The following is a 25,087-nucleotide window of genomic DNA, read 5'->3' as shown; positions in this document are numbered from 1 at the left end:
GTCTGCACAGGTCAAAGGTCAGTGCACCAAACCCAGTTAAACAGGAACAGCAAAGCAGCAATCTGAAATTAGATCTCGAAACAAAACCTCGCCAGGACCAACAGGGGAAAGAAACTAGTCAGAACAGATTTAAACACAACAGCTTTAATATCAAAACACATCCAGAGCCCAACAGTTAGACATCGGTTTGCTGTGCCAACATCTCCACAACAGGACAGCCAGTCAGGAACTACTAACAGTTCACAATACAAGTAAGTTTTTGTGTTGTCATTTGGAACATTTTTCCATTTAATTTGGTTTGTTTGTCGCGTCTTGTAAATTGTCTTCATTCTTTTGCTTTAAATCTCATCTCGAAAACGTAACGTTTCTCTCCTCGCTTTTAATCACTGTTGAAACAATCTGAGGTCAAACATGCGATCGCTTTTGTTGACCGAGTACTTTTTCAAGGAAAACCTCATGTTGAACCTTCAGGGAAAAAAGACTGAAGAACATTTTGTTGTTCATCTGGGATAAATGAGATGCCGTTAACACATCACAGATGCATCATGGAGATATCCGGACAGTCGGTCAATACGTCTTAAATTCCATTTCTCTCTTCGAAGAATACATAGAAAAAGAAAAAACATGAGAAATACGAGGAAAAAAAAATATGTACAATTATTTACATCGGCCCAAACCTGAGGGCATGAAAACACAGCCAGCGGTTTCATGGCTGGAGTTGTGACAGAAGGTTTCTGGGTTATGTCTAGGTTCACTGATGATAATGTGTTTTATATTTGGTTTGGCGACCAGTGAAACAAGTTTATCATCAAACAGTCAGGTTTGAAACACAGGAAGTCCACCAAAGTTGTTATTCTGTCAACTAAACCTTTGAAAATAGCATTTCGATTTATCGAAAATGTTCCACATAGCTTTTACTACTGCCTCACCGCTTCCATGTTTGGCACCCCCACCCACCCAGAGTGAACCTGTGAACACCCCCCCAACCAACAGCTCACACCTACTCACATTGTGAACATCAACCTAAAACGTCCTCGGTGGGAATCTCCTCCTGAAACCGGAGGAATTCAAAACATCTTCCACCGCTTCCATCCGCAGGTGAGACGAACACACGGGACGACTAGTTTTAAACCACTGAACAAACCCACTCAGGGCAGGTTTTGCACCCTGAGACAGTTTATGAATCGGTATCCTACAGGAAGGGGAAGGAGGACGAAGCCTCGGAGAAGACTCTAGAAGTGCTGAATGATCAGCTTCTTCTTGGTGTCGTGGGAGAACTTGTTGGAGCGGAACAGGTCACTGTCGTAGAAAGAAGACAGGCTGTGGATGTTTATCTGCCTCGCCTGGAAGAGAGGGGAGAAAAGGAATGAAGCCGTGAGGATTAGAGAAGGAAGGAGATGAAGAGGAGATGATTATTTCTCGATCTTTATCAAGGAACTTCAGTGGTTTTGTATTTTAGCCCCCATTTCTAAACTAAGATGAAGTCTCCTTTATTAATCCCCTTGGGGAAATTCAGCTATGGCAAATTAGCCCATCCTCGCTGTGATCTGTGTAGCTAGGATTCAGTCTGTAAGGAAATAGGCGGGACAGGAAGTGTGATGACCAAAAACACATGAACCATACCATCTACTGCTGCTTCACAATTGACTGCAAACCATGACGCACACTTTAAGTGCAGCAACTCATATTTTATATTTTCTGGCACAGCAACATTTTATAAGACTGGATGACGTGACACTGCTAAAATGTTAGCATTCTCCATTTTGGACTTCTTTGCGACCGCTCTGTTAAGAGGTCGGTTCGCATGTTGACGCAACATTTGAACTCTGCATGAGGGTGTTGGATGAATTTACTTCACTATCAGAAGCAAATTCACTGAACTCGATAATTCCTATCAAATGAATTTATTTCGGTATAAAATATTGTCAAACGATTGGTGTGACAAGTCTGATCCCGTCGTGTAATACCACTTCTGACCACAAGATGGCCCCCGAAACGCAGCAAGATTTTCACATTGGGCTGTGGCGTCATTCTGGGATGTAAATCAGTTTTGTAGGTTTCTTTTATGACTTCCTGTTGATCTTTGAAGGAGAAAGATGTTTTTGCTGGACTGTTCAGAGGTCAGCACGCTGGGGCTGGCAGGGATTTTGTGTCTCGCTCAAGGAAACTTCAGCGGAATAGGTGGTTGTCGTGTTGACACTCAAAATTCATTCTGGACTCCAAATCCATTCGTGCAGTAAACCAGCTGTTCTCACACCGACTTTCATTCATAGCCACTTACAAAACAAAAGTGAGGAGAGTGGCCAATTGTGTCTGTAGGGACGCCCGACCACACCGGAGGTAACACGGGGACTCAATCCGACGATCCCTGTGTTGGTAGACAACGGAACAGACTGCTACGCCACCCAGACGCCCAAGTATAACCAGTCTAATGTTACTTAATCAAGCACCTCAGATGTATTTTCAGTGGCCAACTATGATGAATCCTCTTGTCCCCTAAAGGTGGTGATTGATTGAATGTGTTCCACATGTCTGATCTCTGCATGGCTTTATGGGTGTTCTTGATGTTTACGTGAGCCCGTGTTCTGTAAAGATGTACCTTATCCTGCAGGTCTTTCTCTGCTATCTCCATGGTGTCACTCTGGGCTCCGTATCGGTTCCTCTGGTAGGTCACCTGTTCAGAGACCAACTGCTTCAGGATGAAGAGGAGAAGCTCGTTGTTGTCCCTGCGGAATGCCAGGTAACGTGCAAACATCTGGACGCAGAGAGAGAGTGAGTGAGTGAGAGAGAGAGAGAGAGAGAGAGAGAGACTACATTAGCTTGGTGAACATTCGAACAGGTTTTAGCACATTCGAGGAAAAAAAGGTATGTTTTCTACTCTTTCTAAAGAGTAAAAAAACTCTTTTCTAAACAGTCAAAAACATCTCAAAAGAAAATGTTAAAACATTGTCCACAAAAACACTTATTGTTTGCATTACACAGAAATTTGTTATTTTTCATGAATTCTACCAGTTTCATGACAATAGATATATTTTTCCTTGCAACTTTTTTATTCATTTAATGAAAATCCATGACGTCAAATATGCAGCAATTGCTTCAAAAAGAAAGAAAATACACGATGGACACAGCCATATGAAAACACACACACACACACACACACACACCTTCCTCATGCTCCTCATGACGCTGAACTTCTGTGTGTCGATGAAGCTCTCCAGCATGACGCGGATGGCCATGTTGACGTCGTCCTCCCGGACGTAGTCTCTCAGATGCATCCTAGCGTGAGCCTCCGCCATGCGAATAATCGACTCGATGTGACGCACTGTGATGGGGATGCTGCCCGTGGCCTGAGAGAGAGAGAAGGTTGTTGACGATAGGGTGTGTGGTAATGGTTGTGTGTATTAATGGTTAGGTGTGTGCTAATGGCAGGGTGGGTGTCGACGGTGGGTATGTGTTGATGGTGGCGTATATGTTGATGGTTGTGTATACGTTGATGGTTAGGTGGGTGTCGATGGGGGGGTGGAGTTCAGACAAACTCACCATGGATTCTTTGCGTAGGTCGCTGTAGATATGAGCCACCTTGTTCTGGTCCATCTGATTCAGTTTGGGATGAATCTTTAAATACAAAAAAAAATAAAAGGAGGGAAATTTTCATATTCTTGAAACCAGTGTTTTCCTGTGGATCGTTTCAGTTCCTGTCACAGTACGGCTGTCTGTTTTTTGTGAGCTCTTTTCTACGTCGATAGTAAAGCGTGTTGTGAACCTGTTTTTCAAATATTAATGCAAATAGTAATTATTAGTGGGCGTCCGGGTGGCGTGGCGGTCTATTCCGTTGCCTACCAACACGGGGATCGCTGGGTCGAATCCCCGTGTTACCTCCGGCTTGGTCGGGCGTCCCTACAGACACAATTGGCCGTGTCTGCGGGTGGCAAGCTGGATGTGGGTATGTGTCCTGGTCGCTGCACTAGCGCCTCCTCTGGTCGGTCGGGGCGCCTGTTCAGGAGGAGGGGGAACTGGGGGGAATAGTGTGATCCTCCCATGCGCTATGTCCCCCTGGCGAAACTCCTGTCAGGTGAAAAGAAGCGGCTGGTGACTCCACATGTATCGGAGGAGGCATGTGGTAGTCTGCAGCCCTTCCCGGATCAGCAGAGGGGGTGGAGCAGAGACCAGGACGGCTCGGAACAGTAGGAGAAAAAGGTGGGAAACCCCCCCCCAATTTTTTTTTTTTAATAATTAGTAGTTATTATCAGTAACTGATATGAAGCTGTTGCATAAAATTTTGCCAAATCATTATACGGATTGACAAGACCGCCATCGGTGCTGTGCCCTCACAGGGTACCGATGGAAACTATTAATCCCAATGTGGTGACCCCCGTTTCCCTGGGAAACAGGGAACAAGCTGAAAGAAGAAGACGATATAAAGCTGTTGCAGACACACAGTAACAGAGACCTTGACAATATATGGTGAAAAAAAAAAACAAACCAACAACATCACATGTAAACAGTTCCCCTCCAATAATCTATAGATCCACTTTTAACACTAGAACGACCAAGCCGGTCATTATGACCATTTTTGGATTTTCAAGGTTTAGTAACTTTGTGGGGGGGAATACAGACCTGCCGCTCCCTGAATTCTCCTACAATTGCATATATTTGCATTAAAATGAGTTTTAGATCAATTGCACAAAAAAAAAGTTATGATAAGATCTACTTGAAACCAACATGAGCGGTCAACATGACCGCTCATAATTTGCGCGTGATCGTGTGTGTCATGTCAGTATTTATGACGCGTGTTGGACGCATCATTTCCTTTTTGAAGTTCGTTGCTCTGTCCTAGAAACATACTAGCGCCCTCCAGTGCAGAGAAATACTCTAAGCTTGATTTTTGATTATTGCCAACATGTCTGGTTACAGACACACCATGACTACCACCAAGGCGTTGCAGTATTTACAGCCGTTGGACAGTGGCCATTTTAAACTGTTTGAAAAATAGTATTTAAGTTGTTAAAATGTTAATTTTGGCGTCCGTTTCATAACAGACACACTAACATATTTAATGCATTAACATCTCAACTGGGTATTTATCTTGACAGAATATAGAGTTTAAACACCGGCCGTCATTTTGACCACCCATGGTCGTTTTAGGTAGGAGTGAAGTCCCGGTCGTTCTAGTGTTTAAATCAGGTCCATAGCTTTTCGAAGTTCACGCAAACATCTCAAAAATATCAGGTATCCAGTTTTTAAAAGAGTTAACCAAAGGAATTGAATCAAGTGCAACTGGACTTGGTATATATCCGTGAAGACGTTTCGCCTCTCATCCAAGAGGCTTCATCAGTTCGTGCCTTTCTGACTAGACCAAGCTAGTCTGACTGGCTGGTGATGAGACTCAGATATTTAGCCTCTTTGGAGTCGATATCAGAGCTATTGACGTCAATGGCTCTTTTGTGTTCCGATGTTTAGCAACGACAGTCGTTGGAGGTGTTAGTTTCGACTTCGTTAGTGCTCCATTCAGTGGTCATGAGTCGTTGGAGCCACTGAATGAGTTTCATCACCAGCCAGTCAGACTAGCTTGGTCTAGTCAGAAAGGCACGAACTGATGAAGCCTCTTGGATGAGAGGCGAAACGTCTTCACGGATATATAACCAAGTCCAGTTGCACTTGATTCAATTCCTTTGGCTAACTATGACCTGGATGAATGTGAACATTCACAGACTTAAAAGAGTTAAGTTTTTCCAGCCACGGATTTAAGTTTCCAATTACCTCCTCAATAATACTAAGTAAACAGATTCAACCAAATAATACTAAACAAAGATGTTTAATTTGTACCATCACATAGCTTTTAAGAGAAGGTGTCATCATTTTCTAAATGGTGGACATAGCCCACTTTGGTCCTTACTTTCATAAGACCCTGTGTGTGTGTGTGTGCCCATGTTCGTACCCGCTCCTTGGCATATATGATGTACTTCCTGAGGAGTTCCTGTGGAATGGCCGGGACATCTGACGAGTTGGGTAGAACTATTTCCTCTAAACTGGCCACACCTCCTTCCTTGTTGCTGGGATGATGCTTGATGTGGGAACCAACCACAAAGCGTGCCAACATCTCATCCTGGCAAAAAAAACAAAAAACAAAACACATCAATCACAAATCAGATGGGAGAAAGGGGTTGGGACTTGGAGGTCTATGTGGTGTCTAATACAACAAATTCACTCAGCTGTTCTCTTTCAGCTATCAACTGATCCATCTCATCCCTGGTCTATTCTTACAGCTTTCTAAAGCTCAAAATCTATCCCAATACTTTACCTCCCTTCATCCAAATATTACTTCCTACTTCAGTCTCAGTAATAATAAACTTTATTTATATAACACTTTTCTTAACAGCCGCTTGTATCCGCGATGTCACCCTTTTGGTCACTACCCAAAGCTCATGACTATAGGTGAGGGTTGGAATGAAGACTGACAGGTAAATTGAGAGCTTTGCCTTCCAGTTCAGCTCCCTCTTCACCACAACGTCCGCATTACTGCTGATGCTGCACCAATCCACCTGTCAATCTCCCACTCCACTACCCTCACTTGTGAACAAGACCCCGAGAGATACCTGAACTCCTTCACTTGAGGCAACAACTCATCCCCAACCAGTGGAGAACCATGGCCTCAGACTTGGAGGTTCTCACTCTCATCCTGGCCATTTTACACTCAGCTGCAAACTGCCCCAGTGCGTGCTGGAGGTTGTGTTCTGATGAAGCCAACAAAACCATATCATCTGCGAAGAGCAGAGATGCAATTCTGAGGTTCCCAAGATGGACACACTCCTCACCTTGGCTGCGCCTTGATATCCTGTCCATGAATATCACAAACAGAATCGGAGACAAGGGACAACCTTGGTGGAGTCCAACACCCAAAACGTGTTTGACTTTGTGCCGAGAATACAGACACAGCTGTCACTTTGGTTTCCAAGGACTGGATGGCTTGTAGCAACTGACCTGGTACCCCATACTCCTGCAGTACCCCCCACTGAGTGCCCCAGGGTACACGGTCATAAGCCTTCTCCAAGTCCACAAAACACATGTAGACTGGCTGGTCAAACTCCCATGCCCCCCTCAGCACTTCCGCAAGGGTAAAAAGTTGTTCCGTTGTCCCACGGCCAGGACAAGAATCCACATTGTTCCTCCTGGATCCAAGGTTTGACAAATCGGTCAGCGCCTCCTTTCCAGCACCCTAGAGTAGACTTTACCAGGGAGGCTGAGCAATGTGATGCCCCGATAATTGGAGCACACCCTCCGGTCCCCCTTTTTAAATATGGGAACCATCACCCCAGTCTGTCACTCCACAGGTACTGTCCCTGACCTCCACACGACTCTGATGAGACGTGTCAACCAAGACAGCCCAACAATGTTAGAGCCTTCAGTATTTCAGGGTGAATCTCACCCACACCCGGCACTTTGCCACCAAAGAGCTTTTTAACTACCTCAAGAGACCTCTACCAGGGATATGGGTGGGGCTTCCCCCGAGTCTTCAGACTCTACCTCCTCTACTGAGAATGTGTTAGCCGGGTTCAGGAGCTCCTCAAAGTGTTCTTTCTACCACTTGACAACATCCCCAGTCGGGGTCAACAGTTCTCCTCCCCGGCTGAACACAGCCCTGCTCCCCCTTCCTGAGTCACCAGATGGTTTGCCAGAACTTCCTTGAGGCCAACCGAAAGTCCTCCTCCATAGCCTCGCCGAAATCCTCCCACACCCGAGTTTTTGCTTTCGTGACCACTGAAGCCCTTCTGGCCCCCCAGTACCTGTCTGCTGCTTCATGAGACCCCTGGACCAACCATGCCCAAAAGGCCTCCTTCTTCAGCCTGACAGCTTCCTTCAGCGCCAGTGTCCACCAATGACCTTATGACCACAGCTCCTGCCTGCCGCATCTGCAATAGAGGCTTTGAACATGGCCCACTCAAACTCCATGTCCCCAGCCTCCCTTGGGATACATGAGAGCTTCTTCTGGAGGTGGGAGTTGAACACCTCACGGACAGCGGCCTCTGCCAGATGTTCCCAGTTCACCCTCACTATATGTTTGGGTTTGTCAGGTCTGTCCAGTAGCCTTCCCTGCCATCTGATCCAACTCACCACCAGGTGGTGATCAGTTGACAGCTCTGCTCCTCTCTTCACCCGAGTGTCCAAAACATACGGCCGTAGATGTGATGCTACGACCACAAAGTCTATCATCGATCACCAATTGATCGTGGATACAAGCGGCTGAAATGAGGTTCCTCCAAAGGGTGTCTGGGCTCAGCCTTAGAGATAGGGTGAGGAGCTCAGACGTCCGGAGGGAGCTTGGAGTACAGCCGCTGCTCCTTCGCAGCGAAAGGAGCCAGTTGAGGTGGTTCGGGCATCGGATTAGGATGCATCCTGGGTGCCTTCCTTTGGAGGTTTTCCGGGCACGGCCAACTGGGAGGAGACCCCGGGGTAGACCCAGAACTCGCTGAAGGGACTACATGTCCAATCTGGCCTGGGAACGCCTTAGAATCGCCCAGGAGGAGCTAGAGGGCATTGATGGGGAGAGGGACGCCTGGAGTGCCCTACTTAGTTTGCTGTATACTTCCTGATTCTTTCCACCATCAAATAAAGGTTAAAACAGCACAAAAAAAAAAAAAAAATCAAACTAAAGAATAAATCTGAAGGATGACTGCCTATCTCAACAAAAGCCTGGCTCCATTCTCTTTTTGCTTCACTTTATAAGGCAAAGGAAAAAAAAACTGCCAACAAAAGGTAAGATCTACTTTATCTGGGTTGGTTGATGTTGGTGTGTACCTGTACGGGATCCACAGTGTCTCGGACCACACAAAGCACGTCGAAACGTGAGATGATCGGCTCTGTCAGGTCCACGTTCTCTGCGAAGGTCAGCGAGGGGTCATACCTGCCGCCTGCACAGAAATGTTTAGAGATTGTCGTTTTTCTTTTTTGGACTTTTTCTCCCCAATTGTATCCGGCCAATTACCCCACTCTTTCGAGCCGTCTAATCAGATAATATACAGCAAGCCTGCATCAATGTGACAATCTGGACAACTTGTTCAGGCACGCAAACAGAATCGAACACTCCATCACAAGCCACACCCTGCACGCTCCAATAAATTCAATATATATATATATATTTTTTACCTAACGAAAAGAAGCAGCAGAGCAAGCCTGTGTGTCCACTCGTTCTCTCACACAGGCAGACAACCTACCGATGGGGTTAGCAGCAGCGATGACGGTGCATCGAGCCTGGAGCGAGGTGACGATGCCGGCCTTGGAGATGGAGATGCTTTGCTGTTCCATGGCCTCGTGGATACTGGTCCTGTCTGCATCGTTCATCTGCAGAGTGAGGGGACAGTTACAGGGGGATATAAATGGAGGAGTACCAACACCCCAAAAGACATACGGTATTTGGGCTTCACCCTTCAGTACTGATCGGAGGGTATTTTCTGGTTCTAAGTTCTGACCACTTGATTAAAAGTGTTCCAATGCATGAGCTTGGAGAAAGCAAGAAAGACCAGCACAGAAGATGTCTATGTGGCATAGGTATTTGAAATAAGCCTTTGGGCTTTGTGTTTTCATCCTTGGTAATTTATTCTATGTAATGACTGCAGTGCAGTGTTATGTGTTTTTTAATCATCAAATAAATTCATTCATCCATTTGGCCAAGTTAGCAAATTGAGAAACATACAGTATAGCACAGCTAAACAAAATGTGTTCAAAATAGACCATCGGCCAATTATCATGCAGATACCTTAACAAATCAAAGACCACATCATGCTAGAAACAGAGCTTAGTTGTCTTCGGGAACTTTAAAACTGGTGATAAAAGTGTACCTTCAAAAAGTTGGGGTTGAAAAATCTGGCCCAATTCTCTAAAACTGGAATTCCAATTTAAAGAGACCATTCCATGATACAATTTCCATAAAAAAAATGTTGCTGGGTTTCCGGGTAGCGTAGCGGTCTATCCCATTGCCTACCAACACGGGGATCGCCTGTTTGAATCCCTGTGTTACCTCCGGCTTGGTCGGGCGTCCCTACAGACACAATTGGCCGTGTCTTCGGGTGGGAAGCCGGATGTGGGTATGTGCACTGGTCGCTGCACCAGTGCCTCCCCTCTGGTCGGTCGGGGCGCCTGTTCAGGGGGAACTGGGGGGAATAGTGTGATCCTCCCATGCGCTACGTCCCCCTGGTGAAACTCCTCACTGTCAGGTGAAAAGAAGCGGCTGGCAACTCCACATGTATCGGAGGAGGCATGTGGTAGTCTGCAGCCCTCCCCGGATCGGCAGAGGGGGTGGAGCAGAGACCAGGACGGCTCGGAAGAGTGGGGTAATTGGCCAGATACAATTGGGGAGAAAAAAAGGGGGGAGGAAAAAAAAAAGTTGCTAATCCCGACTCAAATTAAATTTAGCAGTCTTCGCGTCCACTCACCTTGTCAAACTCATCGATGAGACAGACCCCGCGGTCGGCCAACACTAAAGCGCCAGCCTCCAGAGTCCACTCCCGGGTGACGGGATGTCTCTGGACGTAGGCAGTCAGACCCACAGCTGAGGCCCCCTGCCCTGTAGTGAACACTGCACGGCTGGCCACCTTCTCCACGTACCTGCAACAAGAACCGGAGAACACAAGATTAATACTTATGAAGAGACACAAAGGACTTCCCTGGATGTTCAAAACTAAACACAACAGATGTTTTAGATGAGAAAAAGAGAACAAATCTCTCTGACCAAGGCACTCCGTGTAATTAAAATGTCTTTATTGGAACAACTATAGCACAATAAGGGTACATGTTCACAGTGACTCGGAGAGACAGTAGACTATAAATTAGACATTTTTATAAAAAAGGCCTATAGTCTATCTCCTCGTTCAAACCGGGATATTCCATTGCCTTAAAATTCCAGATCCAAAAAGTTTCCTGCTGCAGCAACTTTTTCAATCTGTCCCCCCCACGTACAGGATTCTGTATCATCTCAATACCCCGGACTCTTAAGGATGAAGGGTCGCTATGATGCATTTCTCTATAGTGTTTGGCCATTGGATAATCTTCATTGTTGATCCTTATTGCATATTTGTGTTCAGAAAAACGTTCTTTTAATTTCCTCTCTGTCCTACCTACGTAAAAGCACCCACATGGGCACTGTAGGCGATATACAACAAACTCAGCATTACAATTGATGAAGCCATTGGTTTTGTATTCTTTGTGGGTTTTCAGGTCAAGGAATGTCTTGCACTGATTGACACCCACACAGTGTTTACATGACCCGCACTTATAAGTTCCCCAAAGGTCTTTATGCAACCATGTTTTTTCTTTTGAGCCTGGCAGGTAACTCCTGACAAGTTTGTCTTTTATAGAAGGTGCTTTTCTGAACACTGTCATAGGTGGATTTGGGAAAATTCCCTTTAGAAGTGGATCACTATTAATCATTTTCCAATTGGACCTGATTATTTGTTTCATGCTGGAGGCACAGCGGCTGTATTGTGTGATGAAGCATGGTCTGGGATTGTTTTTAACCATATTAGTTTTTTTAGTTTTCGTTAAGAGGTCAGACCGATTTTGGAACTGGGCTTTTTTTACTGCATCATCAATCAAAATTGGGGAATAACCCCTTTCACAAAATCTCAATTTCATGTCTTTGGCCCGTTTTTCAAAATCTGAATCATTGCTGCAAATGCGTTTCAAACGCTGAACCTGTCCAAAGGGAATGTTGTCTTTAAGTCCCTTGGCATGGAAACTGTCAGATCTGAATAAAGTGTTCCTGTCTGTACTCTTTCTAGATATTGTGGTTTGTAGAGAGCCACTCCCATCAATAGAAATCGATAAGTCTAGAAAGTTTACAGACATTTTGGAATAGTCAATTGACAACTTGATGTTAGAATTTGTCGCATTGATATAATCAGGGAATTGTAAAAGTTCACCCTCACTTCCTGACCAAATTAAAAGGATGTCATCAATAAAGCCACCCCAAAATACAATCTTATCACAAAAATGATTATTCAATTGATTGTATATGAATGTTTCTTCCCAGTGACCCAAGAAAAGGTTTGCATAATTCGGCGCAAAACACGCACCCATAGCTGTGCCTTTAAGCTGTCTGTAAAAAGAGTCCTGGAGAAGAAAGACATTATTGTGTAAAGTCCAGTCTGTCAGAGTGAGTAAAAATTGGTTGGGTGGTGCGCTATCAGACCGGAATGACAAATAATGCTGTAAAGCTAACAGGCCTTCCCGGTGGTCAATATTAGTATAAAGAGAGGCTACATCCAAAGTCACCATGAAACCGTCAGTAGCATTGTTAATATTCATCAGTTTGCATAAAACATCAGGGGTATCCTCAATGAAAGACGGGAGATCCCGCACTAAAGGTTTTATAAAGAAGTCCACAAACTGGGAACACAGCTCTGTCAATGATCCATTGCCTGAGATGATTGGTCTCCCCTCAGGGTGCTCCAGATTCTTGTGGATCTTAGGCAGCATGTAAAAACATGGAATTTGTGAATTCTCACTCATCAGAAATGCAAATTCATTGTCTGAGATCCAATTCTGGTCTTTACCATGAGATGAGATGAGATGGCCCTTAGCTCAGTTTTCATTGCCTCAATTGGGTTTCTTTTCAGTTGTTCATAGTAGACACTATTGCCCAATTGCCTTTGAGCTTCAGTGACATAGTAACTTTTATCCATTACCACCACTGCACCGCCTTTATCAGCAGGCTTGATAATAATTTGTTCATTTTTTGTCAAAGATTCAAGTGCTTCTCTCTCATTTCTTGTAAGGCTGTCTTTCACTTTTTTCTGTCTATTACAAAACATTTCATCCATATCATGTGAGACTTTTTTGGTAAAAGCAATCAAAGTGGGATTGGTGCACATTGGCATGAAATTAGACTTAGGTTTAAAGAGTGTCTTAGCACCACAAGTGGAATTAGAGTTCACATTAGGTGTGATGACATCCTTTTAATTTGGTCAGGAAGTGAGGGTGAACTCTTACAATTCCCTGATTATATCAATGCGACAAATTCTAACGTCAAGTTGTCAATTGACTATTTCAAAATGTCTGTAAACTTTCTAGACTTATCGATTTCTATTGATGGGAGTGGCTCTCTACAAACCACAATATCTAGAAAGAGTACAGACAGGAACACTTTATTCAGATCTGACAGTTTCCATGCCAAGGGACTTAAAGACAACATTCCCTTTGGACAGTTTCAGCGTTTGAAACGCATTTGCAGCAATGATTCAGATTTTGAAAAACGGGCCAAAGACATGAAATTGAGATTTTGTGAAAGGGGTTATTCCCCAATTTTGATTGATGATGCAGTAAAAAAAGCCCAGTTCCAAAATCGGTCTGACCTCTTAACGAAAACTAAAAAAACTAATATGGTTAAAAACAATCCCAGACCATGCTTCATCACACAATACAGCCGCTGTGCCTCCAGGATGAAACAAATAATCAGGTCCAATTGGAAAATGATTAATAGTGATCCACTTCTAAAGGGAATTTTCCCAAATCCACCTATGACAGTGTTCAGAAAAGCACCTTCTATAAAAGACAAACTTGTCAGGAGTTACCTGCCAGGCTCAAAAGAAAAAACATGGTTGCATAAAGACCTTTGGGGAACTTATAAGTGCGGGCCATGTAAACACTGTGTGGGTGTCAATCAGTGCAAGACATTCCTTGACCTGAAAACCCACAAAGAATACAAAACCAATGGCTTTCTCAGTTGTAATGCTGAGTTTGTTGTATATCGCCTACAGTGCCCATGTGGGTGCTTTTACGTAGGTAGGACAAAGAAGAAACTAAAAGAACGTTTTTCTGAACACAAATATGCAATAAGGATCAACAATGAAGATTATCCAATGGCCAAACACTATAGAGAAATGCACCATAGTGACCCTTCATCCTTAAGAGTCCGGGGTATTGAGATGATACAGAAATCTGTACGTGGGGGGGGGATAGATTGAAAAAGTTGCTGCAGCAGGAAACTTTTTGGATCTGGAATTTTAAGGCAATGGAATATCCCGGTTTGAACGAGGAGATAGACTGTAGGCCTTTTTTGTAAATATGTCTAATTTATAGTCTACTGTCTTTCTGAGTCACTGTGAACATGTACCTTTATTGTGCTATAGTTGTGGGTGTGTGTACATTTAATCTGTTTTTGTTTTCTTTTTACAAAGAACTGTGTTTGGCACGTGACTGCTCTAGGATCTGTGTGAGGGGCGGGTCTTAGCAATTGGCTGCTTCAGATCCAATCAAGCAACTACCACCTGGGCTCTGTGCTGCACAAAAACCACTCACCCCTGTTTTGTCTCACTGTGCCCTGCAGAAGGCCCGAGCCGCTACTTATGGGCATTTTTAGGTCCTTTTTGGATATGTCCAAGTTCCAATAAAGACATTTTTAATTACACAGAGTGCCTTGGTCAGAGAGATTTGTTCTTTTTTTCTCATCTGAAACTACTAACCTTGGACCAAAGAGCACCCAACCAATATATTACTTAACTACAGAGAGGACTGAGCACGCCACTAACTCCAAACAAATACAACAGATGTTTTAACAGGATTTTGTGCGATACGTAATCAAACCAGAGGGGGATTTCTCTTAAGCACAGCGCCCTTCGTACAAAATAAGGGTCAAGTATTTTAAATTAAGATACCTCGGATGAGGACGATAACATGACAGATCAAACCACAAGACTTTCAGTAATGGATTGACCTCACTAAGTCACCATCCTGTCCCAAACAGGCTCATACTGTAAGGACTTCAGATATTCACTTTGCTAGGTACATTTATGACAGTAGTAATTTTAAGGATAAGTTTTTCAAGGAAAAGGGAAATACACCTCATTAGCAGAGGCCAGAAGTGAAGATTATGTAAACGCCATGCAATATTCTTGACCAAATGCAATGAATGTCGAATTCAAGGCGCCTTCCTCAATCATCAATCATGATTTAAACTGTACTTCTACACCCAAACATTAAACACCGACTGTCTCCATGGTTCTCTCTTCAGACGTACTTGAGGAACTGAGACTTGGCGGTTCCTGGGTCTCCACACAGCAAGGCATTGATGTCACCACGCACCTTGTGTTTACCACCTGAGACAGAAAGGGAGAGAAAAAGAGCGAGAGCGATTAACAGTCAGCACAGAATGACATGCATGATGTGCAGCAAAGACGAAGAATCAGAATCAGAGTCAAGGTAAGGGTTTAAGGTCAGAAAGCAGGACAAATGTATTAAAGCTGAAAAACAGATTAGAAACAATGAACTGTGGGTAAAAAAAGAAAGAAAAATGAAGGTTCTAGTTTGGTAGAGACAGCCACTATGCTTTACCTGGGTTTTTGGACTCCCCTCCAAACAAGGCCAGGGCCAGGGCTCGCTTGATGTCCTCATGACCATAGATAGACGGACCAATGCTGGCAAAAATCTACAGACAGAGGGTGAATGAAGAATGGTTAAAAAAATAAATAAATCGGGTGGCGTGGCAGTCTATTCCACTGCCTACCAACACGGGGATCGCCGGTTCGAATCCCCGTGTTACCTCCGACTTGGTTGGCAGTCCCTACAGACACAATTGGCCGTGTATTTGTCCCGGTTGCTGCACTAGCGCCTCCTTTGGTCAGTCGGGAAAGCTGTTCGGGAGGAGGGGGAACTGGGGGGAATAGCATGATCCTCCCACGCGCTACGTCCCCCTGGGGAAACTCCTCACTGTCAGGCGAAAAGAAGCGGCTGGTGACTCCACATGTATGGGAGGAGGCATGTGGTAGTGTGCAGCCCTCCCCGGATTGGCAGAGTGGGTGGAGCAGCGACCGGGATGGCACGGAAGACTGAGGTAATTGGCCAAGTACAATTGGGGAGAAAAAGGAAGACAAATCCAAAATAATAATAATAATTAAATAAGTGAATAAATAAAAACATCCTCAGCATTGTTTCTGAGCCTACGGGGCAGGAAGGAAGGATGCCGGATGGACGCTTGGCTGTGGATGGTGAAGTCTGTCTGCTCGCAAGTCACCTTTTCAGGGTACCCGCTGTCATTTCTGAGTTCCCATTCTCCTTCCGGCATATGATCAAGTTTCTTCAGTATCTAAACAATGAAAAAGGCTGCCCTACCCGCTCTCCGATGCGCTCGTCTTTGGAGAGCGCCACGATGGCCTTGACGTCCTCGTCAGTCAGCTCGGCCACAGCGACCCGCTCGTCTCTGCAGGTGATGTGATTCGCCAAGATCACAGTGGCAAACACGGGGAAGCCATTGGCCATGTTCAATGAGCCGTCGTAGTTATTATGATAGATGCCCGTCAGCTCCTAGTGTAAAATATTAACAAAAATTAACATTAGTGTGTTACATTTTTTTGCAGAAAATATAAGATAAGAAAGTCTTTATTGTCAGTAAGATAGATAAATACAATATAATTTGCTATATACATAAAGCTTCGATGATGTAAACACTGGCTTCCAAAGTTGGCACCAATACTATGTTTAACACTTGAGATCATTTGTGTTATTCGGCCTACTCAGTGGAAGGAACGTTTCTTCCCGAGTCACGATCCTTCAGATCTGTTCTCTTAATAAAAACATGTCAAATCCGTCATTTATTCATCTTCTTTTTCGACGTGAAAGACTGCCAAGTTTAACTCACAATCTCGTCTCCTGGCCTGCAGCTGTCCACCAGGTCAGCCAATAGGATCGCATCTTTGGAGCGTGGGAGGCGGCCTGCAGCCACCTTGCCTGGGCTCTCCTGAATGGTGATTCGCTGGTAGTTCTGGTATACCGTCTGTGGGAGGAAGATGATTGGTTAATGCACATGGGCAGGGAGGAGGATCACTGGTAACACATGCCCAAAAAAAAAAGGCATCGGGGCCCGGGTAGCATAACGGTCTATTCCGTTGCCTACCAACACGGGGATTGCCGGTTCGAATCCCGGTGTTACCTCCGGCTTGGTCGGGCGTCCCTACAGACACAATTGGCCGTGTCTGCGGGTAGGAAGCCAGATGTGGGTATGTGTCCCAGTCACTGCACTAGCACTTCCTCTAGCTGGTCGGGGTGCCTGTTCAGAGGGGAGGGGGAACTGGGGAGAATAACGTGAGCCAGCCATGTGCTACGTCTCCCTGGCAAAACTCCTCACTGTCAGGTAAAACGAAGAGGCTGGTGACTCCACATGTATCGGAGGAGGCATGTGGTAGTCTGCAGCCCTCCCCGGATCAGCAGAGGGGGTGAAGCAGCGACTGGGACAGCTCGGAAGAGTGGGGTGATTGGCCAAGTACAATTGGGGAGAAATCCAGAAAAAAAAGGCATCACAATTTCACACACAAAAAAAAAGAAGTATTCGTTTGTATAGTAATACAAAAAATATAACCACACACACACACCATCATCCAAACCTCAGACCCTGTCTGTTGGAGGGAGTATTGTCTATGTATTTTCATGAAAGTGTATGCCTGGGGTGTATGTGTGCTCTGTAGTGTAAAATGTGCTCCTCTCACCTCCTCCATGTTGATCTCAAAGGGCCCCAGGGACTGACACTCTGGGCAGGAGCCCGGTTTCACCTCCTGGTTCTGAGACTGGAAGAACGGCCCCAGTACGAAGCTACACTTGTTACAGTTGTACTTGACCATGGAGAGCTGGGGGAGAACCCCCGTGCAGCTGGTGACCACACCGCTGGTCCGGATCAGCTGGTTCAGATGGAGCTGCCTGGAGCGGAGAAGTCCTGTTTATTTATACAGTCTCAAATCACATTTATCATCTCAAAGGGCTTTACGTTCAACAGAGTGAAAAACACCAAGACACAAGACCAGTAGTTCTCAATCAGGTCCTCAGGTACCACCAGTACTGCTGGTTTTCCAACATTCATGTCGTCTCAGGTCGAACACCTAGAGGTAAAAAAAACAGCAGTACTTCTGGTCCCTAACAGCCAAATTAAGAAAAACCGCAGTCAACAATCCCCTCCATCATTAGACTGGAATAAAAACGTCACAGAAATGGCACGAGAACCGTAGTAAAAAAAAAAAACAGGAAACAGATTTATAGACTTTTATCTTTCGTTTTCATATACTATAACTTCTTATTTTGAGTCGCTTACCGAAAGAATTTCAGTATTTGCATGGGTGTTGTGTGAATATACAGATTATACTGGACACTGGTGGGGTTAAACCTTTCATATTGTGACTAATTTTTGTATGCCTGGGGGCTCCAAACTCATTCAAGTTGATGGTCTTCAGTTAGGATGCCTCAGTGCCGTCTCAGATGGTTCTGTCCCATTATCTCTTCTGATACGGACCGACGGCTATGTGCGAGACTGACCACTATGTGAAGGTGTATGTGTGTCTATGTGTGGGGGCACCCGCTGCCGTGCACGTGGGTATGTATGTGCATTACCGTGGGGGGAGGGGGGTTGTGGTGTTTACTACTGCCCATGGCAGCTTCTGACCACGCTGCCGGACCAAACGCCACCGCGAGTGGTGCCCCAGAAAGAGGGGGAAGGGAGCTGGGATAAGAGCTAAACTAACCCAGCTTGGACTTAAGAGAGCGAGCGAGTGAGCAAGAGAGATGTGTCTCCCCCCCAACTAAATGCCTGGTCCGTTTACCTACCTCAACTGTTTTTCTTTTCCTTGGAAACTACCAAAGTAAGCTAATTTTCTCAAATTAGTGTCATCAACCGACTGAATTCCGTAATTCGTGCATGGGGGCCAGGAATCGGGCTTCCCAGGCGAGTCACCAAGGCGTTGGATTAGACCGTCGATTGCAGAAGGCTTTTTTTGTTTTGTTACCAGCGGAAATACATTATTACCTGAGTGAGCGCAGGTCTTCCACCAGCGGCAGGTTGCAGATGCGGACGTGAATTTCATGGGCGATGCGGTCGTATTTGGGGTACATGGCCAGGACCACCTCTTTCGCCGCCTCGTCAAACACCTACCAATCAGAAGCAGAATGACATTCAGCCTAATGGAGTTATTATTCTATTAACGCACCTCCTTCTTCCACTCAAACCCAACAACACTCCTTACCAGGTCATTCCCACTGAACACCAACACACACGTGGGGGGGGGGGGGGGCATGAGAATTGGATTTAATTAATGACACAACTTGCAGGATGCTCATCTCTCCTCCTCCCGCTGGGAGCCTTTAGATCGGTTTCGATGACTATGATCGAAAACAGAGACGTTTCCTCACCTTGAGCATCTCGATCGGAGCCTCTGGCAGGAAGTACGCCAGCACATGTTCTCTGGCTGCCAGGTCCTCGTAGTTCACCACCAGACTCTCCTTATTGTCTGCAGGTTACAGTACAGACAGTTAAAAAATTAGATTACATCTTTTCATAGGTGTCAGGTAGATTAGACAAGATGATCTAGACTAGTTTAGAAGCACGGCAGAGTCGTCTATACATAAAAACCCCAGTTCATTTCCATACCAGTACTTGAGCTTTTTTTGCGGAGGAGATACACACTATATTAAACTTGATATACAGGGGCGTCCGGGTAGCGTCGCGGTCTAGTCTGTTGCCTACCCACACAGGGATTGCCGGTTTGAATCCCCGGGTTACCTCCGGCTTGGTCGGGCGTCCCTATAGACACAATTGGTCATGTCTGCGGGTGGGAAGCCAGATGTGGGTATGGGGGGAGGGGGAATAGCATGATCCTCCCACGCGCCACGGTCCCCTGGTGAAACACCTCACTGTCAGGTGAAAAGCGGCTGGTGACTCCACATGTATCGGAGGAGGCATGTGGTAGTCTGCAGCCCTCCCCGGATCAGCAGAGGGGGTGGAGCAGCGACCGGGACGGCTCGGAAGAGTGGGGTAATTGGCCAGGTACAATTGAGGAGAAAAGGGGGGAAAATCCCCCCCCCCCCAAAAAAACCCTTCAGATGGGGACCCACAAAGGTTTTCATTAGCTGGCGTCTACAAACGACATTCCGGTCATTTAAAGTCGTGTAAGGGGTCTCCAATCGTTATGAGATTAGACAACTAGTAGACGACAGAAGAAGATGGAATAAAATGCAGGGTTCTGCACTAACTTTTTACATTGGTTGCACTGGTGCACCTAACTTCTTCATTCAGGTTAACCAGGTGCACCCAAAATCTTTCACTGTGCCTTTTGGTGCCGCAATAATACATTTTAAATTACCTTTTTTGTCAGTTCCCATACATACTGGTAAGGCTGGGCCCTTCGGGGCTGGGGACAGGTGTTACCGGCATTGCAGCATTTTTATTGACCACAAAAGAATCAGTAGTTCGCTTCATTTTGAATTACCGGTATGTTTTAAGGTTGTGATGCCGCTTGAGGAGGAGTACAGGGCACAGTCTCACACATAGCCACATGCCTTATATTTTCCCACCCGCATTTTGTGAAGACCCGCCTTACTCCGTTCCGTCTCCGATCAGCTAGTACTCGTTGCCTTCGTTGGTTAGATTGGTTAGGTTCAGGCATGATGAGTGAGATGGTTAGGGTAAGAATATCAGGGTCAGAGCCAGGCAGAGTAGGATGCCTTGGCAGAATGCAGGTTGGAAAGAAAATGACGCCCCACACACAAATCTGCTAAAATTTAAAGCGCAGTGGCGTGACCAATGAAAATGTTTAGTTGCACTTGACAGATTTTTGGTCGCATGTGCAAAGGAGCCCTAAAATACATCATGAAAAACAGAAAACAAATGGACCGAGTGACAGAATCGGAATCTCGGCACCGTGGATCTCATTTTATCAAAACAACAGGATGACAATCACTGCCCTAAAACAGCTACTAAACATGCCAACAATCCTACATTTCTGTAAATCCAGGAAATGATATCATAAGGGCTGTGATTAGAGTTTAGAGCGGAGTGACGAAGACGTTTTAGATGACGTCCTGTCGTTGTACCTCCCAGCTTTACAAAGGGTCAGGGGGAGCGCAGGCATGGAGCTACCTTTGCACATGTCGCTGATCTTCTCCTTGAAGACGTTGTGTCCATTCTCGTCCACGTGGGTCCTGAGGAAGTTGCGGAAGCGATGGTAGATCTCCAGCCGGGGGGCCATCATGGACACCCATTCCCTCACTGTGTGACCCTACGCACAGTCCAAAATGAGAGGACGTTAAAATATGATGCACATAACTCTGTCACAGGATGACATTGAAAAATAGGACCGAGTTAAAAAGAACAGACATTACTTGTTCTTTTTGTGTCGGGTTCAAGCAGTGGTAAATGTGATAGTATCTGCAGTTGGAAGTACTAGTATTATTTACTAACCCTGACACAAATATTTGTTATGGTCATACTATTAAAAGCAGCTCCAACACCAAACTTCATCTTAATCAGGTTTTCAGTGTTCAGTAAATCTTGATGTGGTAAGTTATTTTACCAGTACTGAAGTAGTAGTGTAGTAGAACTTAATATCAATATTCTTGCCATAGCAACACTGTAATAGCAGAGTTGTACTCAGCGATGCTAGTGATATTGAAGTATTTTAGTGCCAGAAGTACTGTAGTAGTATTTTAGTACAACTATTAACCTTCACATCCTCCAGGCTCTTTTGGTAGTACTGTAGTTTTAGTAACATAGTACTATTGTAGTACTACTGACCTTCATATCCTCCAGATTCTCAATGCTTTCTATCATTTCTTCATCCTCTCCTTCTCCGACCCCCTCTGCTGCTCTCTCAGCCAATCGCCTTCTCCGGGCTGCTGGGCGCTCATCATCCTCATCTTCGCTGTCTGGAGGAAAACAATAATAATGACTTATTGGTATGACTTTCTTTAAAAACGTTTCTTACCAGTTAATAGAGTAACATACAACAAAGCATATCACAGATGAGGCGCTTACATGCAAATATGCTTCTTCCTCAGCCTCCCCACGTCTATCGCCATCTGTCTGTCTGTCAACTCACCTGTCTGCTTGTCCATCTGTCTGTCTGGCTAAAGACCATTTATAGAGAAGTCCTCTCCGTCACTCCCTGTCAAGTCTTTCCACTCACTCTCAACTCAAAGTTCTTTGTCATAAATGTTCCAACTACACTGCCAAAGTGTCTTATTGCAATGAGAATGTCTGTATTGGGAGTCGATACATACTTATGTATGTAAACATCTGTGTGAACACATCAAGCAACGCTCATGAAGCTTGCTAATTTCTGTTTGTGTGTGTCTCTCTCTCATCATGGGACAGGCAATGTCTTCCCATATGTCTGTCTACCTGTCCTCCAAACCACACACACTCACCATAGAGCAATCCTCTCCTGAGCCTCCCCCTGATTCCCTGCTCTCTGTCCCTCCTCCTCATGGCCTCCTCGGCGGCAGCCCGCGCTCCGGGGGAGAGCTCCGACAAGTCCTCCTCATCCAGGTCCAAACCCTCCGCCTCGTACTGGTCCAACTCTGGGATGGCCCGATAGTCCCTGGATGGGAGTGGGGTGGGGGTGCAGAGAAAGAGAAAAAAAAATCAGAGGTGGGGGGGATATGGTGAGAGAGAAGGGTAGAGAGACAGAGACAGGAGTAGAGATAAAGAGAGCAAAAAGGGCCAGAGGAAATAAAAGGAGTGAGAAACAAAAAAGAAAGGGGGGGAGAAAGAGTTGGCCCATCTTCATCACTGAGCTCCTGTCCAATCTTCTTCCACCTCCTTCTATTCAAATCAGTTTTTCTTCCATTATAGCCATTTCTGTCCTTACCTCTCCATCCCATCCCCTATCAGCTCCTCTCCATCATCCTCTTCCTCCTGCCCTGGCAGGACTTCATCTCCCAGCAGCCCCTCGGACTCGTCCTCAAAGGGGGGCAGGTCTCTGCCGGGGCTGGAGGTCAGGTCTCCCCGCCTGGAGCGGCTGGGGCTGGTGGCCATGTGGAACGACTCAGATGAATCCTACCGGCAGAGGAGACGACAGTTCACATTCAGCCTCGGTTATTGTTTTGAATAGAAATGTGTCAAATCTATGCATTTTTCTTGTTCTATTTACATTTTCGTATTGTTCTCGTGCGGCGTCGTTTTGTCTTTATGGATGAAAATGCTCATATTGTAGCGAAGTTGCTACCCCGTCAGAATTGTGCCAATTGTCCTGTTTTACCCATCAGGCACTGCGTGCAGCTTGTCAGTTGTTATTAAGTTTTGTAAATGTTTTATGTGTTTATGTGATTACTATGTGTTGTGGTGTAATTGTAGTTGTCATTCTGTTGTGTTGTGTAACCTTGGAACTGAAACCCTGAACAACTTTGTTGTTCGAGTAGATCAGTGGTTCTCAACCTTTTTGGGGTCCTGGACCCCCTGCGTATTTTGGATCTACCCTGAGGACCCCTCCACCTGATCTTGGGGGAGGAGGGGTTGCAATTTGATAGAAACAGTAGAAACTGCATTTTAAATTGCATTAGAGCATGTATTCACTCTTTGGGGCAAAAATAAGAGCTTTCAGTTGTAACTTAGATGTAGTTAACAAAACAGAATTCTTATGCAGTAACTTTCAGATATATGTAACAAAACAGAATATGTATTCAGTAACTTTCAGATATATGTAACAAAACAGAATATGTATTCAGTAACTTTCAGATATATGTAACAAAACAGAATATGTATTCAGTAACTTTCAGATATATGTAACAAAACAGAATATGTATTCAGTAACTTTCAGATATATGTAACAAAACAGAATATGTATTCAGTAACTTTCAGATATATGTAACAAAACAGAATTCTTATGCAGTAACTTTCAGATATATGTAACAAAACAGAATATGTATTCAGTAACTTTCAGATATATGTAACAACAGAATTCTTATGCAGTAACTTTTAACAATGCAAACGGGAGCGAGATCTCTTATTAAAATACAATAAATTACACTTGTGAAACAGATGTAATTAGAGAAAAAAGTCCTGTTAACCTTTATAGTTTAGGTAGATAAAGGTCTCAGTCACATTTGAGTAAAATAATCCTATTTCTATAAATGTCACAGGATCTTTTTTTTTAAAGATATTTTATTTTCGCGGACCCCTTGCAACTACACCACGGACCACTAGGGGTCCGCGGACCCCCGGTTGAGAAACGCTGGAGTAGAGGACCCCCATGTATTGCGGCACACTTCCAAGTCCTTGTTTCTGTGTGAGTTCAGTAAAGGGGCTGCACAGTTTCCTTTGTCGTTGCTTCTACGTGCGCCACAATATCAATGGCGTCTGACTGAGAAAGCATTTCCTAATTTAAAAGACCCAACTGCTAGGCGTCCATTATGACCGACAGAGTGGTTTTCTGGAGTGTGGCCTTCCATCTTGTCTGGGGGATGTTTTACCGGGTCCTCTGCAAGATGGCAGACGCAACGCAGCAACTTGTGATAAAAGATTAAAACGCCACAAGTTCACCGTCGCGAAGGAAACACGCGACCCGACCCAACCCGCCTTCCTGGGGGGACGTCTGCGTCCGTTCGGTCCGAGATAATTCAACTTTCCAAGTCTTTGTCATGAGCGGCAGACATGGAAAATGGCGAAACATTTTCCAGCAGCGGCAATACGAGATAAGAAAACGGGCCTAACAAAGTCTCCACTAGCCAAATAAAGCGCCACTTATTCGCGTTTCTTATCAAAATGGCCAAATTCACTCACCGCCATTGTCTTCGATGCGTCTCACTCCGCTCCTCGTACCAGACTGCCTCTTCCGGACCACGCTCACTTTTCCCGCGAACGAACCACGTGGTTCTCGAAACCCGCGAAAATACACGAATCCGCGACGAGGAAAGGAAGGCTGGCGAATCGCGTCACCGGCCAGTCGCGTCACTCACTCCGCTTCCTGTACCAGACTGCCTCTTCCGTTTGTTTTCTGTTATTTTTATTTATTTTTTATAATTCGCTTTTCTCTTTTGTGTCTTTATTCTTTTTTTTTTATCTTCAGTTTATTGTTTTTGTGGTGTCTCGTGTGTCTCTATTTTGCTCTGTTTGAATGTATTTGAAGTATCAATAAAGGGAAAAAAACCCGCCTCTTCCGGACCACGCTCAATTTTCCCGCGAACGAACCACGTGGTTCTCGAAACCCGCGAAAATACACGAATCCGCGACGAGGAAAAGGAAGGCTGGCGAGTCGCGTCACCGGCCAGTTGCGTCACTGCGCTTCCTGTACCAGACTGCCTCTTCCGTTTGTTTTCTGTTATTTTTATTTGTTTTTTATAATTC

General features: G+C 45.1%; 1 protein-coding gene across 1 annotated transcript; it reads right to left on the bottom strand.

The window, feature by feature from the left end:
- Positions 1 to 134: 134 nt before the first annotated feature.
- On the bottom strand, positions 135 to 24,581 carry mcm2 (minichromosome maintenance complex component 2). Its single transcript, XM_056274244.1, has 20 exons — positions 24,524 to 24,581; positions 22,614 to 22,801; positions 22,171 to 22,343; positions 21,539 to 21,669; positions 20,885 to 21,023; positions 19,159 to 19,256; positions 18,776 to 18,897; positions 17,472 to 17,679; positions 16,628 to 16,762; positions 16,102 to 16,293; positions 15,325 to 15,418; positions 15,011 to 15,089; positions 10,431 to 10,602; positions 9,213 to 9,339; positions 8,797 to 8,909; positions 5,939 to 6,106; positions 3,541 to 3,615; positions 3,165 to 3,347; positions 2,600 to 2,755; positions 135 to 1,343 (listed from the first exon to the last, which is right to left on the bottom strand). Exons 1-20 carry the CDS (start codon positions 24,527 to 24,529, stop codon positions 1,233 to 1,235), a joined length of 2,670 nt encoding a protein of 889 aa, XP_056130219.1. The 5' UTR covers positions 24,530 to 24,581; the 3' UTR covers positions 135 to 1,232.
- Between the last annotated feature and the right edge of the window lie 506 nt (positions 24,582 to 25,087).

The sequence above is a fragment of the Lampris incognitus genome, chromosome 2 (genome assembly GCF_029633865.1).
Source record: "Lampris incognitus isolate fLamInc1 chromosome 2, fLamInc1.hap2, whole genome shotgun sequence".
In the NCBI taxonomy this organism is placed as follows: Eukaryota; Metazoa; Chordata; class Actinopteri; order Lampriformes; family Lampridae; genus Lampris; species Lampris incognitus.
Note: the sequence above shows the minus strand (reverse complement) of the source record. Positions and strands in the feature narration are given on the sequence as shown.